We start from the raw sequence: 17,588 nt of genomic DNA, 5'->3' as shown, positions 1-17,588 counted from the left end.
TGTCTGCTTGTTGAAATGTTTCCACTGTCATGCCTCGATATATGGTTTTATTTTAGTTTTTTGTATTTTCTCTTTTAGTTATTTTTATAACTTCATTAAATATCATTTTACTTTTTACTAAATGTTAAACGTATTAGTTTTAATTTTGTTATTTTTCTTTACTTTTGGTTTCATTTATTTTTTTTATTTTAAATTGTTTTGTTCTTTTTTGTTTTTTAAGGAAATAGTGCTTATTCTACATGTTTATATTAATAAATAAACCTGTTTGAAGTTGTTTCTCTGTTTATGTGTGAAATGTAAGTTGTGTTTACTGTTGCAGCCCTTGCAGAAAGAGCAGAGCCTGTACAAGACTGTAATTCATCTGTCTCTATTAAAAGTGATGGGGTCGGTGCTCTGTGTTACATCAGCTTTAGTTAAACTAATCTGCAAGTCATTTTTTTTTTTTTTAGTTTGAGCATATTTTCTGGAGGGAAAAAGGTTTTGAGAGTTTCAAGTTTTTTGTTCCCATCTTAGACTCTGTTAAAGCCATCATGGTCACAACTTGTTGAAGCCAAATCTTTCTCAGGGCTTGAGTACAACTGCTTGTGTTTAAACTTTAATTCAGTAAGGCTTTACCAGCACAAGTTTAGCACTTCAGGAGAAATTCCTCATTGTTTTTTTTTTTCTCACTCAAAGTGAAGTTGGGTTTAGAGTTTAGGAAATGCACGCTGCTGAGTGTGTATGTGGTTGTTGGGGGATGGGAACACTTACGCTTTTGAAACGGTGAGAACATCTTTAGAAAGAAAATGTGGGAATAAATATGGCGTGAATGAAGAGTACCACGGAAAGGTTATCCAGTGCAGAGTAAACCTTCAACAACCTTCATTCAGTCTCAGAAGTGGAAGCTTTATGACCTGCAGCATTGAACTCTGACCCTGTAACTCCAAACACAAACTGGTGCTAAACATAAATATTTCCACATTAGTAGTACTCATCTTTCTTTATGTATATGTTTGATGTTATTTCTTTAAGCTCACAGAAGCTAACACTGAATGCTCTTTCTCGTCTTTGGTGCTGACCGATGGGAGGTTTGTGCTGTGTTAGACATTCCTTGAGCTCTGGCTCTCGATGAGGAATGTTATTGTCAGGAGGCTGACGTTGTTAAAGTAGCTTGGATGTCTCTTTGCAGCGACAGCTTCTGACAGGTTTTCTGTTTAAAATGTCATGTACACAGCTCTCTTAAAGTTCCAGGTCTTTGTTACCTAAAAAGAGGAAACCGTGACAGATTATTTTCAAATGTTTTCCATCTTTAAGTGAGTCAAAACAATTTGTTTTTTGCTACTAATCATAATAGCATTCATGCTGACAAAAATCAGCCCATCATGTGAAGAAAAGTAAACCCCACAGCATGATGCAGCCACCACCATGTTTTACTGCAGAGTAGTTGTCTTGCAATCGGAAAGTTGTGGGTTTAATTCCAGCTTTTTTGTGTCACATGTCCATGTGCCCTTGTGCAGGGCACTTAATCCAAGTTTCCCACTGATCTGCAAATTAATGTATAGATGTATAGATATGTGGGTGCAGTTGGGTGAATGAGACTCTAGTGCTTTGAGTGGACACGATGGCTGCTAAAGTTCTCAGTAAGTTCAGTCTATTTCCCATTTAAGGCTTAGCTTCATTGGATTATAACACATTCTGCCACAAGTTTCTGGGCGACTTTAGACAGGTCAGGATGTATCTTTTTGGTCTTCCTACTCCTTTGTCCAGACATGTAGAATATAGGAGATTGGTGTAACAGTTTGTGATGGAAGTTCCTGCAGCTTCTTCACCGTTTATATCGGCCTCTCTGTAGCCAATTGCTTTCTAGTATTTTCTTTGTTCATGTGCAACCAGATACTGTCATGATATATACTGTACACGAGAAAAAAAGTCACTCTAATATTCCGTTGTACTTCCTTTAGCTTTGATGACAACATCCTTTCACAGTGACATCTCTTCAATAAGTATCTGCACTGTCACATTTATTTTATTTCAGATTTGTATAATTTTATAGCCAAGATCTTATAGATGATGGAAGAGATGGACTGCTAGGCAAATTCTTCTCCAGTACACACCAAAGGGTCTTAATGGGGCTAAGCTCTGAACTCTTTGGTGGCAAATCCTTGTGTGACAGCGATGTCTCGGTCTCTTTGAACCACTCTTTCACAGTTTGAGCTTGATGATGAATCCTGCCATTGTAATCTAGAAATATGCCTCAACCATCAGGAAAGACGAAATTCTCTGATGGAATAAACGGTTCATTCATTGTAATTAGTTTATGGCCTGACCTCAAGCTTTTATTACCCTAGATCTGACCAACTGCAGCAACCCCAGATCATACACTGCCTCCACAGGCTTGTCCTGTAGCCGCTAAGCATAATGGAAGCATTACTTCATGCACATCTCTTCTTACCCATCACTCTGGAACAGGGCAGAGCATGTGATCTATCATTGCGCCAGAGTCCAATCTTTACGCTTCCTAGCAAATTGAAGTCGTTTTTTCGTATTGGCCTCACTGATCAGTGGTTTTCTTAAGGCTACACGGCTGTTTAGCTCCAATCCCTTGAGTTCCCTTGGCACTGTGTGTGGAAATGCTCTTAGTTTAACTATTGAACACACTCTTTGATCACTGATCACAGTCAGCCAGGGTTTTTTGCTGACCACATTTTCTCCAAAGATGATGGTTCTCAACCTGTCCACGAGGACAATGTGTCCTCTGACATTGTTATTTTAGAAATGAGGACCCACTCACTGTATCTGCTAGGGGTAAGTTTTTACCTGCTGAAATCATCTATGCGGTAACTATCCCATTTATTTTATTATATTTTCTTTTCTAATGGCTTGTATTTTAGTCAAGTTGTACACTGTATATGTCACATTACAGTTGGAAAACATTTTTATGCAGTTGTTTGTCACAACAATCTGCAGCTTTAGCAGGGGTGTGTGCACTTTGTACTCAGTAGCACGTTGCTAATAGTCAGTTATTACAGCTGCTGTGATCTGAGTTAAGTTTGCAGTTTACTGACACATGAAGCAGTGAATCAGTATCAGCACTGTGATTTAATCACACTGCCTGGAAATGTTTTCCCCACATCTTCCAAGCATGAGACCAGAAGGGATCATTTTTCCTAACCCACTTCCCACATGTTCCTGCCCCCCCTTTCTACAAATGGTCCAACGTGAAATTTGGCTCTGTTATTTCCATGCTGTCATTGTACTCTCTTTTCCTGCGTTTTCCAAAGTGCTTTGCATTGGCTAATCCATTTATCTTGTTTGTACTCGTCCTGCCTCAGTGGGAGGCTCTGGGAGGCTGTCAGACTGGATTGTACCCTCCTCTGCCTGGAGTGAAGGGCATCAGGTTAGAACTGGTTCCACAACTCAGTATTTGAATACAAGTGAAGATTAGATATACACTATACATTAGATATACTATGCAATGCTCATATCTGGTGGTTATATGGCAGGCAGGTATTGCATTAGGCCCGGCGGTGAGAGAAACAAAACTTCAGTGTTTTGTCGGGTGCTGCTCTGACTTCCCATCCGCTTGCAGTGATCATGTGAATTCACACCACAAACATCTACGTCCAGTATAGTTCTTCTTTTCCACTAGTCAGCACAAATACACAAACCTTTTTCATGGTTGCAAAATGAAGAGCGCACATTGGATCTGTAAGTTGACATGTAATGTTAGGTCACACTAAATAAAAGTGGGAGCGAAACAGAGAAATAATTTTCTTAAAATGCAGATTCGTAGTCATGAGATAAGATACACTCCAAGAAATGTGTAGTAGTCTATTTCTGTGTGACCTTATCTGTTGCTCTACCTATTGTAGAGGAAATTTGGCTCATTTTTTCTTTTACTTAATTGCTTCAGTTCATTTAGATTTGAAGACTTTTGTTTATACACAGCTCCCTTAAGGTCCTACTATATAATTTCAATCATGTGGTCTGGACTTTGACTGGACCATTGTAACACCATAGTTCTGTTTTTATTTCCATTCTGTTGTATATTTGCATGATTGTCCTGTTGAAGATCCAGATCTGTAGGACATATGGCCTCATGTTTGTCTAGAGAATAGTTTGCATGTTTGCTCCACTCAGCGACCTCAACGTACTCTGGTCCTGGAGCTGTAAAACAGCCGGCAACATCACACCACCACCACGATGCTTCAGATTTGGTATGGTAGGTGTTAGGTTTTTGTCAGACATCCCTCTGTGTATATGACCCAGCATCCCTACTTGATCCAATCTGTCTAGAAGTCTTGAGGTTCTTTCATCTCAAACCTCAGCAATTGCTTCTCTAAGGTCTTTGCTGATGTCTTTCAAAACTTTGCATTGTGTAAACACACACCTGTATGCTCCAAACCAACACTAGTCTTGCTGTTATAGAGGTGGTCATGTTTGCTGTTTATCAATCAATCTAGTGGCTTTGATTAGTAACAGCCTGCTGTATTTCACATCAGCTCTTTGTTGAATCTATAGTAGGCCTGTTCTCATTGTATGTTTAGTCTCTTATAATAGAAAATAGAAACGGCGCTCAAAGCCTTGATGGTACGTGACTTTCACTCTAATCTGTTCCACACTAAATATATAACCACTCGATAGCTTGAATTTAAAACCTGATGAGGCCTAATGATTGTCTGGTAAAGCAAGATTATCAGTTTTTATGTTAGCGATTATTATTATTAGCATAAAACTGATGTGTTTGTAAAGTTGCTGCTGTTTGTGTTTGTTAAATTATACAAACCAAACCGAGGCGCTTCACAGTAGCATCCCATAAATTACATAAAGTAAGCTGCTGTTTGTGCCAACCTCCGCTTGACACAACTATCTGTTGCCGACTGATAGGCATATGGTATGTAGGTTAACTTCTAGCTCTGAGTATTCACGTTTTAAATTTGTGGAGCCATTTTTCTTTCAAGAAATTAGGGTGTGCATTTTTATTGTAGGATTATTTTAACTCTTATATTGTACTGCTCTCACTTAAAAATCTGCTCTCACACTAAGATCAACCTACAAGTATACTTTGCTCTTTCTCAAAACTATGTTTCTGTGCTCAGATTTAACGCAAATATCTTCTGCTCCTGTTTGAGTCCTACACTTAAAGCTTTAACTTATGTAGGAATAAAACCAGCACTCTCAAGTGTTTTCTTTCCTTGCAAATTATCTTTGCCCTTTTTTGGAGCAACATCGTAGCATGGTAACAGTTCCTGCCAATAGAAAGACATTATGACTTTGACATCACTGCCTTCTTTGAGATGTTCCTCAAATTTCTCTCCAGAGATTCGTGAACTTGGAGATCAGAGATGAGAGGCAGTTTTACCCGCGAGCAGAGGTCCTTTGACAGGCGGAGCAGAAGAGACCTCACATCTGACTGCGGAAACAGATTTTGGGGATGAGCACAGCATATTTGCAAGCAAGTCTTTAAGTGTGAGCAGAATTTTAAGAGAGAGCGGTATACCGTCTGAGAAAAAATTGGGAATCTTTCATCCAAAGAATGAGCTTGTTACATTTTCAGATAAATTCCCCTCTTTTTCAATTTTATTATGACTTAACACTGTGTATGAACCAGATACTTAAAGTTCCAGTCAAATGAAAAACCAAGAATTAATGTTGAGAATCAACAAGACTGGGCCTCTCAACAGTCAGCATGGACGGGCCTTCCTGATTTTAAAAAATTTTTTTTAGCCTGGGCCTCGCTCCAAGAGCCAAAGGTCACCAACAGGTACTAGTGCGTGACCTTGCTAACTAGGCCACCACTAGATAGCGAACCACCTACCTAGTCCAGACGGGCTCCACCTAATATTGTGGCCTCCATTCATTGAGATCACCCAGCTGCTCTTAGTTTGAGCCCTCACCTGGGCGTAGTATGATATGGGAGACTCCAGCAGGACAACACAGCTTCATGGATCATAGGCAGTACTCAAACTGTTTTATCACGATAAGAAGGTGATTCTTCAGAGGTCAGTGATTCTTCAGGGGAGATGTTAGTCACTTCCTTGAAAGGAGTAATTGAAGGAGGTTCTGGCATCTGATCAAGATGCCTCCAGGGTGCCTGATTTTGGACATTTTCTATGTGTATCCCACTTGGGAACACTCAAATAACACATCCTAGATCTGAATGAATGAAATATTCTCATTGAATACTTTGTTCTGTACAAAGTTGAATGTGCTGACAACAAAAACACACAAAAATCATCAACGGAAATCAAATTTATTAACCAATGGAGGCCTGGATTTGGAGTCACACACAAAATTAAAGTGGAAAAACACACTACAGGCTGATCCAACTTTGATGTAATGTCCTTAAAACAAGTCAAAATGAGGCTCAGTATTGTGTGTGGCCTCCATGTGTCTGTATGACCTCCCTACAACACCTGGACATGCTCCTGATGAGACGGTGGATGGTCTCCTGAGGGATCTTCTCCCAGACCTGGACTAAAGCATCCGCCAACTCCTGGAAAGTCTGTGGTGCAACGTGATGTTGGTGGATGGAGCGAGACATGATGTCCCAGATGTGCTCAATCGGATTCAGGTCTGGGGAACGGGCGGGCCAGTCCATAGCTTCAGTGTCTTCATCTTGCAGGAACTGCTGACACACTCCAGCCACATGAGGTCTAGCATTGTCCTGCATTAGGAGGAACCCAGGGCCAACCACACCAGCATATGGTCTCACAAGGGGTCTGAGGATCTCATCTCGGTACCTAATGGCAGTCAGGCTACCTCTGGCGAGCACATGGAGGGCCGTGCGACCCTCCAAAGAAATGCCACCCCACACCATTACTGACCCACTGCCACACCGGTCATGCTGAAGGATTGCAGGCAGCAGATCGCTCTCCACGGTGTCTCCAGACTCTGTCACGTCTGTCACATGTGCTCAGTGTGAACCTGCTTTCATCTGTGAAGACCACAGGGCACCAGTGGTGAATTTGCCAATCCTGGTGTTCTCTGGCAAATGCCAAGCGTCCTGCACGGTGTTGGGCTGTGAGCACAATCCCCATTTGTAGACGTCGGGCCCTCATACCATCCTCATGGAGTCGGTTTCTAACCGTTTGTGCAGACACATGCACATTTGTGGCCTGCTGGAGGTCATTTTGCAGGGCTCTGGCAGTGCTCCTCCTGTTCCTCCTTGCACAAAGGCGGAGGTAGTGGTCCTGCTGCTGGGTTGATGACCTCCTACGGCCTCCTCCACGTCTCCTGGTGTACTGGCCTGTCTCCTGGTAGCGCCTCCAGGCTCTGGACACTACGCTGACAGACACAGCAAACCTTCTTGCCACAGCTCGCATTGATCCTGGATGAGCTACACTACCTGAGCCACTTGTGTGGGTTGTAGAGTCCGTCTCATGCTACCATGAGTGTGAAAGCACCACCAACATTCAAAAGTGACCAAAACATCAGCCAGAAAGCATAGGTACTGAGAAGTGGTTTGTGGTCCCCACCTGCAGAACCACTCCTTTATTGAGTGTGTTTTGCTAATCACCAAAGATTTCCCCCTGTTGTCTTTTCCATTTGCACAACAATATGTGAAATTGATTGTCAATCAGTGTTGCTTCCTAAGTGGACAGTTTGATTTCACAGAAGTTTGATCTACTTGGAGTTATATTGTGTTGTTTAAGTGTTCCCTTTATTTTTTTGAGCAGTGTATAAACTTTTTTGTGAAAAACAGCCTTGTCTGCTTTGATTTTTCACTTACACTGGTGTGATGGCATTGCCATCAGCTTTATATCAGCTTTGCAATAATTCAAAATTAAGTTTGGTTTAACCTAAATACATTTCCAGAGATTGGCAAAATTGGAAAAGTGCTTATTTTCCTTGTTTTGTTTTTTGGCACTCTGATGTTCAGAATCACATGAAATCACTTAAACATTTTGTTTAATTAAATGTGGACTTTTAGGAACACTTTCACTGTATTTTTTCAAACTCCACACTACTTCCAACCAAAGCAACAATTTCTCTGAGCTCATATGACTCTCTGGTCTGTTTCTAGTTATGATTCCTGCTTCTGGTCCATAATTATCTGCATAATCTGGCAGTTAGCTCCTCTGCCAACCAGCCCAGCCATCTAGTCACCTTCCAGCTGGTTCGGTGACGCTGCTTTTCAGTCGACCAAAGCGGAACCGAGCCTGAAAACCCATCCACACAGCTCCTGAGTAACACCCTGAATATTCCATATATTCTGGTGTTGTAGGTCAGAGGTCAGCAGCTCGCTCTGCTCAGTTTTCAGTGCTGCCTGGAAAAAAAAGAAAACAAAAAAGTTGGCAGTTTTGTGAACCTAAGTACAGTGCTGTAGCAGCAGTGTGGAAGCAGTCATCTTTAGTCATTTTTAGTGTGTGTGGACTTGTCTTTGAATATTATCATTTTTTTCTCTCTTCCATCTTTTAAACCACAGTTAATCAGGATGTGTGTTTGAGAATCTCTAATTAAGCAAGAATAGAGGTATTACTTTGGGAGAATGGGAAAACCAGTGGATTAAGCCATGATGAGACCAAAAAAGTTAGCCAGAAATCTTTGAGGATCCCACTGAGCTTCTTCTTTTCTTGGAATTTTCCAGACGTCCCTCTTTACTTGACGTTGTTTAGATTTTCTTGTTTTTATTGTGTTCCTTTTGCTGTATGCTTGGAAAGAGCTTGTTCTAAAGACACAGACTGTGGTCACCACGTGTTTCTAGCCCAGCCGTCTCGCCCACACTGCAGACTCTCAAACCTCTTTCGTTTCTTTTAGATCAGAAGCCATTTTAACCTTTAGTTATCATATTTACTGTACCTTCAAAATAAGACTTATTTTAAAACTAACTTTAATCAGATCCAAACATGGGTAACAAAAAGCACCATCCGTAAATGCTGATGCTCTTTTAGTTTATCTTTAGGCTGGTAAAAACTAGTGATCTTATGCATTTATTTGCATGTGTGTCGTGCCCATTCAGGAACACCAATGCTGTCTATTGCCCGCTCTAAGAGGGAGCAACTTATAAGAGCGGATAAAAGTGTAGGAAGAAGTTGAGATCTGACAGCAAATAGGCTCAGATCTGGTGGCGCAGCTGGATGTTTACGCCGAGAAAGGAAGAAGAAGATCATACTTAACTGGCAGGCAGCCATTTGTGGTTCAATGCAAAAATTAGCTTGTCAAGACCTCAAGAGGAAGAATTGTAATAATGATTTTACCAACATGGCTAATTTTTTTGGTCGACTGACCATATTGTTGTTTCATTCTTCATCTGACTGATTTTGCATTATATACATCACTGCTGACTATTTTCCAGAAGAAACTAGTTGAGTGTATGATCATGAGACACAGGTAATCAAAAACTGCTTTTTGTGAAAAATGTATAAAAATGAAAAACGTGAAGGAACCCTGCCTTGACCATTCAGGTTCAGCTCTATTCTGCCCTGCTTCTCTTCACAATTTGCTTCCTTATGTTTTATCGTTGTCAAGTTATCCTGAAATTCGTACAGCGTCCTTACATGCGACTCAAATGCTATCTGCACCTGCAAATGTAAACTAGGGCAGCACAATATAAGAAAATCTTAAGATGGTGCTAATATTGCTAAACATTGCAAAGATGATATTAGCTGCTATATATGCCTATTTTCTTCTTTTCTCCCTTTCTTATCTGTGCTCCCTACAATATAGCTTTATAGGCAACATCATCTTTGTCCGGTGTGAGCATCTGCTGCCGTGAGACTAACTGGCTAAATATTAGCCAGTAAAATGCATGTTCAGAACACTTGTAATATATTACCCTAAAATTATTTGCACTCCAGAGAGTACTTTGTGAAATGAATATTGCACACACTGTTATTGCGATGACTATATATTCATAGCCTTAATGTAAAGACCATTTGAATGAGAAATTTCATTAAAAACAGATGGCTAAAGTGTAAAAACAAGAAATATAAAACACAGCTAATTACTCAAAAGAACTCCAATCAGTTGTCTCTTACCTTGTGTGATGTCATTAGAGGCAGGTGAGCCTGGAGACTTGTTATTGGGAGGGTAGATTTTGTCTTGATTACATAATGAATTGGAACAAAACATCAAAACAAAAAAGAAAACCTAAATGTGACATTAAGTTGTGTTGGTAACATACATCATCTAAAGTTAGTTTAGGTTTAAGTCTGATTAGTAGCTTTAAGTTGTCCAACAATGATTCACTGTAGAAAGAGGGCCATCACATTGTAAACTGTATTGTTACAGGGTTAAGGTATGTAGAACAGCAGATAATATAATACCTCCTCAAGATTGATAACCTGTCTTGCAGCTTTGTAGTCAATATGATTGATGTATTCTTCTCCCATACGTTCTGTCACAAAGCTTTGCCTGCCCTCAGTGAGGAGCACTCATCACTCTGCGTTCCCTCTTGACGCCCGTTGGTCTGCTGCAGGACACAGATCATATCCTCCATGACGTCCCCATAATGAGGACAGGATGGAAAATTTTAAAGATGAATGTGTGCTTATTCAGCCTCTATTTTGATTTGTAGCCCTCACCTGGGTTGTATCTGTTGAACAGGAAGATGGAAGGTTTATGTTTCCTACAGCCTGGTTTGAACCAGTGTACTGATGTTTTCCTACTGTTTTCTTTCTTTGGTTGTCAAAAGGTTGTTTTTTTTCTCGTGTATGTGCACGCAGATCGAGAAGCGGATTGAGATGGTGCGGTTGGTGTCGCACAACATGCACAAGAGGCTGGTGTCCTGTCTGCAGGGTCAACTAGGCACCGACACAGAGAAAAGACAAGTAAGAAGAATGTTCTATCACCGTTAGCCTTTGCTCTTTTATTTGAGCCAAACTTTAAACTAAACACAACTGTACTATCAGGTCATGTTATAAACATTCAATGTTTCACTGTAAGTTATTACTGGTGCTTCTGTGCCACATGGCTGCCATGTCCAGACACACCTTTTATGATTACAGTAATGGTATCTAGTGCAGAGAACACATTGCTTCTCTTCTTATGTAACACATAGATATGAAAAAGGGCCTCCTGCCACTGTTACAATCCCTGTAGAGCAGCTAGGCTTAGTGCAGGAATCACTTCTCTTCTGTTTCTTTGCTATACTTGTTACTTAAATTATCCAAACAGGATGTTGTTTAGCATTTTCTGCAGTTACAAGTCAACTTCAAGCCATTTTCTTCTATATAGGCCTAACATTTTTTCATGCCCTGCTGCAGAAAAAGCTACCGCTGACGGGGTTGTCCCAGACCATGCAGGAGGGTGGTCTTCAGCTGGGGGATGAGAGTCTGATTGGGTGAGAAATGACAAATTTGGAGATTTACAGTGTCTTGAAAAAGTTTCAACCTTAAACTAGAATATATTCTATTGAGATTTTATACATTCATACCCTTTATGCTTTTCTGTGAAAGTCACTCAGAGAACATTTGTGAAGAAAGTGCTTCATAAACACCAGGGGACACAGCAGGAAGGTCACAGGAAAAGTTGCGGAGAAGTCTAAAGCACAGTTAAAAGACTATATCGAGAATACAGATAGACAGTGAAGAGGCCCATGGTAACTTTAGAGGAGCTTGAGACATCTACAGCCCAGGCGGGAGAATCTTATCTGTTGTGATAAAACATGGAGGTGGCAGCCTAAAATGGTGGGAATGCACCAGCAGTCAATTCGCAGATCTCAATCAAATTGAGAATTTGTAGCAGCACTCGAAAAGTGATGTTCACTGATGCACTCCATCTAATCTCAATGAGCTTGAGCCCCTTTGTAAAGAAGAATGGACTAAGACTGGTAGAGAGAAACTACAACTAACTTACAGCTGTAGCAGCAGCAAAAGGTTGTTCGGCAAAGTACTGACTTAGGGGTGCTCAGCAAAATTGTGCACCACACTCTTCTACTCTTCTATTTGTAAAAATAATTTTGAATGCATGTATCCTTTTCCTTCCACGTTACATGTATGCACTATTTTTATGCTGGTCTATCCCATAACGTACTAATGAAATACTCTGGGGCTTCTAGACAAAATGGGAAGAGGTTCATTGGATATGAATACTTTTTTAAGGCACTGTATAATAGCAACATTAACCTGTACTATAACAATTTGAATGACTTAAAGAAATGCTTTAGTTGACTCCGCCAGAAACTGTGTGAATAATTGTGAAAACGGTCAAATTTGCATATTTTTGTGTGTGTTGCAGCAAGATGTTGGAGGTGTGTGGAGAGACAGAAAACCAGTTAGCCACCGAACTTATGCAGCATGAACTGCAGATCGAAAAAGATATTATGGATCCTCTTAACCAGCTGGCAGAGGTAAAAAAAAAAAAGCAGACATTATAACTCATTATATGCCTCACAAAATACTCAGGATCTGACATGCAGCTGCTCTGTAACCGTTGTTCTGTAAACATTAGCATTAAATTGGGTGTGTAATTCACAGACTCGCAGGAAAGTTGTTCTCAGTGCCATGCTGCATGGCATCTCATGCCTTTCACTTGATTCCTGAATGTTTTTCTCACAGGTGGAGATTCCTAATATACTGAAACAGAGGAAGCAACTTGCCAGACTAGTTCTGGACTATGACTCGGCAAAAACGAGGTGCAGTTGCAGCATGATGCCTATAATTAATCCAGAATTTATGAAGCCTTATTCGTTTTAAAATGTTCAGCTGAGCATGTGGGTTTGTTTCTTGGCATCTTTTCAATTTAAAAGGTTAATTTGGGATGAAAACAGCTGAAACCAAGGACATATAACCTTTTTTTTCCCACTCTGATGTTAAATCAGACATTTTTGCACACAAAAAAATATTTTTAGCTCTGCCCTCCATTTTTCTATGAGACTGGGCTTTGTGATGGCCACTCTAAAACAATGACTTTGTTGTCCTTACGCCACTTCGTATCTACTGTAGTGGTATACTTAGGCTCACTCTCTGTTTTGAATTTCCTGAATGACTTCTTCACATACCGCTAAAATATCTCAACATAACGTTTTTTTCCTCATGACGCGATCATTTTTATGAAGTGTACCAGTCCCTCCTGCAGAACAACTACCCACATGGTAATGCTACCACTGTACCACACAGTTGGGATGGTGTTCTTAGGCTTATAGTCTTCTTTGGTTGTCCTCCAAATATAAAAGTGGTCATTATGGCTAGAAATTGTTGTCAGTTTCATCCGAGCATGGGACATGTCTTTACAAATTTAGCTCTTTGTCCCTGTGTGCATTTTTGGACATTTTATGTTGCTTTTGGAGTAATGGCTTCTTTTTCTCTGAGTGGTCCTTCAGCCCATGTTGGTATAGGACTTCATGACTCTCCTACCACCTTCAGCCAGTATTTTTAAGATCTTTAACTTTTATCCTGGGGTCGATTCACACATTTTGTACCAAGATATGTTCACCTTTGGGGCACAGAACCCGTCTCCTTCCAGAGCTGTATACAGATGTATGTATCCGAATATGAACCAGGCTTGTGGAGGTCCAAAATTCTCTTTTTAAAACCTTGGCTGATTTATTTTTATATAAGCTGTAGATTATTTTTATATGATGTCATAGAATGAAGCAGTGCGTTTCGGGTGTTGCCTTAAATCAGAGTGTTTGCTGATTTGAACAAAGTTTAAACAAAGATTTTCAATAATTCCTATTTATCTAAAACAAGAAAGGTTTAGTTTGATTTAATATCAGATAATGAGGAAAAAAAAGGTTGTGTATAAATATCTGTTTTCAGCTACATGTTGTAATGTCTGATATGTTTTGTGTCCTTCAGGTGGTATCAGGCAACAAAGTCCAACAACCAGGCCATGGCAGCTAAATTAGACTCACTCAAAGATGAGATGGACGAAGCTCTCAATAAAGTAGAAATATGCAAGGTAACAATCAGTAACAGTGAAGTAATCTGCTGTATATAGATTTTAGTGGAGACTCGTCTGAGCTAGTAGGTGTACATTCTTTGGGTTAATGAACCGGCTGAACAAAGGAGGTCTTGTAACAGGAACGGCTCAGGACAATCCTCCCAGGCCTGTTATTAATGACACAGTATAATTAAAGGTCAAAGCTTTGTCATCTGGGGTTCATCAGTGTCATAATGAGTAGTTTACGGTTCATACACGGAACAAAGGTTAAAGATGCCGTCACGTTTGCTGTGTATGAATAATAAATGTTCATTCATCCTGCAGGACCAGCTCTCTGCAGACCTGTACCACTTTGCCTCAAGGGAGGGAGAATACGCACGCTATTATGTCATGGTGGGTGCATCAAAGTTGAATAGTTTAGACTAGAATCCGGATGGATGATTCATGGATGATAGAGTTTTGTGTTTGTTGCAGTTATTAGAGGCCCAAGCAGAGTATCACAAGAAGTCTCTGGTAGCGCTGGAAGCAGCTCTTCCCACCATCCAAACACAGCAAGGTGAGGACGTCTGCACAATTACGGCATAACAAAAATCTGAATCTATGAATGGTTGCTTTATTGGGCAGTAGCATCAACATGGTCCAATTGCTCTTTAGTCAGCTCAGTAGAAGCACATCAGTGAGATAGATTACTTCTGAATGTCAGATCAATGCTAAGTGGCTCTTTGTGTGAAATCATGAGAGTTTCATTTTCTCTGAAGAAAAACAGAATAGGAGAGAGATCTAACTGACAAACAGAAATGAAACCACTAAAATCATAAATCGGGCTGTCAGTTATCAGTTGGACAGACTGGATAAGACAATTATTAAACACTCGGGGAGGCAGACTATCCCCTTTTTGTATCCAGTCATGTCAGTAAAGTTAGTTGAGCTCAATTTATAATTGATTGACGTGTACCTTGCCTCTTGCCCAATGACCACTGGAGATAGGCGCAAGCCCTAGTTTATAGTGTTTTTCTACAGTATAGCTACGTCTTAGAAACTTAACATCATGCTAATGTGAGACTATATAAACGCAGCCAAAAATGCAACCTAATTTGCTTAATAATCCGACTAAAAGCCACATAAAGAAACCACTGTTTATAGTTTGATTGCTTCTGAAATGGAAACGTTTTTCATTCACGTAGATTCATGGATGGAGAAGCCCGCGTTCGGCACGGCGCTGGAGGAGCACCTGAAGAAGAGCAACCGAGAGATTGCTCTGCCCCTAGAGGCCTGCGTCATGATGCTGCTGGAGACCGGCATGAGGGAAGAGGTGAAGATGAAGGGAAGGCAGTCAAAAAAAAAGAAGAAATAAATAAAAACGCTAAATTGGGGGCAAAGTCGATTTGTTATTAACCACAATTTGGACATAAATTTGTGGCTATGAAATCCCCGTTTCGAGCTGGAAGAAGATCTGGGAATGACGTCATCTACAGTCTGGAAACGTCTGTTGCCAGGTTTTGGTCAGCTAGTCTTGGTTCTGCAGGGATAAAACCAGTGTATGTGTGGACATCTGTTATCCATTAGCCTCTCTGCTGTTGCACACGTAAAATGTAACAGTACTGCTGAACTCCCTGTAGAGTGTGATTTAAAGCCTTTTTTATGAAGTGAAACCAAACTATTGTGCTGTGTCTGTCTGGTGCTCAGACAGACAGAGACAGAACAGTTCCTCTCTTGTTTCTGGCAGATATCTACTTCTTCTTTCCTGTTCCTAGCCCTGCTCTAGCTTCTTGATTTGTTAAGGTGAAACCCAGAGCTGGGTGCAGATACTCATCAGTGCTGTTTTTTTTCCTACTCATGTTCCTCCCAGGGACTTTTCCGGATTGCTGCCGGAGCTTCAAAGCTTAAAAAGTTGAAAGCAGCTCTGGACTGTTCCACCTCACAGCTCGAGGAGTTCTACTCAGACCCACACGCAGTTGCTGGTACAACCTCCGCTGCAGTTTAATGAAAAGTAAAAGCTGCTGATACTGTTTTTTTAAATTTCTTATAGTAGTTTTGTGCTTTTTACAGGAGCCCTGAAGTCCTACCTCAGGGAACTACCTGAGCCTCTAATGACATTTAGCCTGTACGATGAGTGGATACAGGCCTCCAAGTAATAAAGCATACACACACAAACACAGATGCAACTTTTGTTATCCTGCAAAATACATGTTGCATGTTTCCAACTGTTTTCTGTGTGTTTTTAGCATATCTGACACCGCCTCGAGGCTCCAAGCCCTTTGGGTGGCATGTGACCATTTGCCAAAGGCTCACAAAGCTAACTTTAAGTATGATCACCCTCAGAAATGTTTCACTTAGTTGGAAGAACCCTGAAAAATAAAATCTGGAAATTACATTAACATTGCTTCAAATTTAGAGCTTGTTTTTCTTTAAAAATGTAGTAGAATTCAAGCTTGTATGCTGTGGAAAATTTAGATTTAAAATGTATTTTTAGAAGCAGTATCTGTTGCTTCTGGTAAAACATGGTGAAGGATGCAAGGAGGACCTAATTCATTGTAGATATGAGGTCATAGTGTAGTTTGATGGTAACTCTAATAAATGTTTTATTCAATTACAGCCAACACTAGGGACTTGTAAGTCTCATATTTATCAGTTTATAAACTGGATTGTAAAAGCAACATTGTTTCTTATACTTATTAGGTTAATGGTTTTTTTTGCAGGTATCTGGTGAAGTTCCTGGCTAAACTGGCTCAGGAAAGTGAGGTCAATAAAATGACTCCTAGCAACATCGCTATCGTCCTGGGGCCTAACCTGCTCTGGGCAAAAACAGAGGGGTAAAAGACACTTTCTTTGTTGTAGTTCTCTTAATTCTAAAGTACATAAACTAATGGCTTGCTTGATGTACTTGTTTTTTTATTTTGCTGCTATGGTAAAACGCAGGACGCTGGCAGAGATGGCAGCAGCTACGTCTGTCCATGTTGTGGCCATCATAGAACCCATCATCCAACATGCTGATTGGTTCTTCCCTGAAGGTAAAACATCTCTTCGTTGTGCTTGCAGTAATACAGCTCTAGTTCTTTCTATTTTACTCAAATAGGTCTGGTTCAACAACAGGAAAGAGAACAGATTTCTATTTGCTGCTTCACTAGTGTGTGCTGCATGCAGCCAGCTGCCTGCAGCTGAGTATTTGCAGTATTTTGTTTTGATGTTTCCTCAAACTGTTTGTTTGTAAGTTATATTACTAAATCGTAGAGCCGTGCAACAGTTCATTCTCTGTATGTTCCCAGAAAAGATGTTTTAAAATACAATCTGTAAACTAGCGTGTAAAACCCAAACATACAGTGCAGTACATTTGTTCCCACTTGTTGTCATGTCACAAGATTTACATTTAATGTTTTTATTCAGATTTCTTTGGGGCAGTGACTTAGATCTGTTAATTTTGATTAATGAATTACAGAAAAACAAACTATGTAATCACACTGTTGAATGTAAACAGAGATGCAGCGACACTGTCCAGAATTGATTGTAAAATACAGAAACTACATGATGGAAACCCAGTTTTAAAAAATATTGATATTTTTCCCCCAACATGGTTGCATGACTTTTTAAAGTGTGAAGGAGCAAAAAAGGCATTTTAAACATAACTGCATCTGGATCTGTATGGGTGGAGGAATCACAGTGTGAAAACATAGCCACAACATTGCAGTTTCCATTAAGTAAAGGTATAAATTGCTGTGCATTATCATAGTACAAACCGCATATGTTATTAATTGGTTCGGTCATCAACCATAATTGGTTTGAAT

General features: G+C 40.2%; 1 protein-coding gene across 1 annotated transcript in view; it reads left to right on the top strand.

Moving 5' to 3' along the window:
• Positions 1-17,588, top strand: part of LOC124862720 (rho GTPase-activating protein 17-like) — a 29,168-nt gene that overhangs the window by 4,703 nt on the left and 6,877 nt on the right. The window contains exons 3-15 of the mRNA XM_047356793.1: positions 10,647-10,751; positions 11,187-11,263; positions 12,160-12,271; positions 12,480-12,556; positions 13,722-13,824; positions 14,131-14,199; positions 14,281-14,362; positions 14,991-15,118; positions 15,656-15,767; positions 15,856-15,937; positions 16,032-16,112; positions 16,506-16,619; positions 16,726-16,817. Of these exons, the coding sequence (XP_047212749.1) occupies positions 10,647-10,751; positions 11,187-11,263; positions 12,160-12,271; positions 12,480-12,556; positions 13,722-13,824; positions 14,131-14,199; positions 14,281-14,362; positions 14,991-15,118; positions 15,656-15,767; positions 15,856-15,937; positions 16,032-16,112; positions 16,506-16,619; positions 16,726-16,817 (1,234 nt within the window). The remainder of the gene's footprint in view (positions 1-10,646; positions 10,752-11,186; positions 11,264-12,159; positions 12,272-12,479; positions 12,557-13,721; positions 13,825-14,130; positions 14,200-14,280; positions 14,363-14,990; positions 15,119-15,655; positions 15,768-15,855; positions 15,938-16,031; positions 16,113-16,505; positions 16,620-16,725; positions 16,818-17,588) is intronic.

Source organism: Girardinichthys multiradiatus, chromosome X, assembly GCF_021462225.1.
Source record: "Girardinichthys multiradiatus isolate DD_20200921_A chromosome X, DD_fGirMul_XY1, whole genome shotgun sequence".
Classification (NCBI taxonomy): Eukaryota; Metazoa; Chordata; class Actinopteri; order Cyprinodontiformes; family Goodeidae; genus Girardinichthys; species Girardinichthys multiradiatus.
This window is presented reverse-complemented; position numbering and strand designations above follow the sequence as displayed.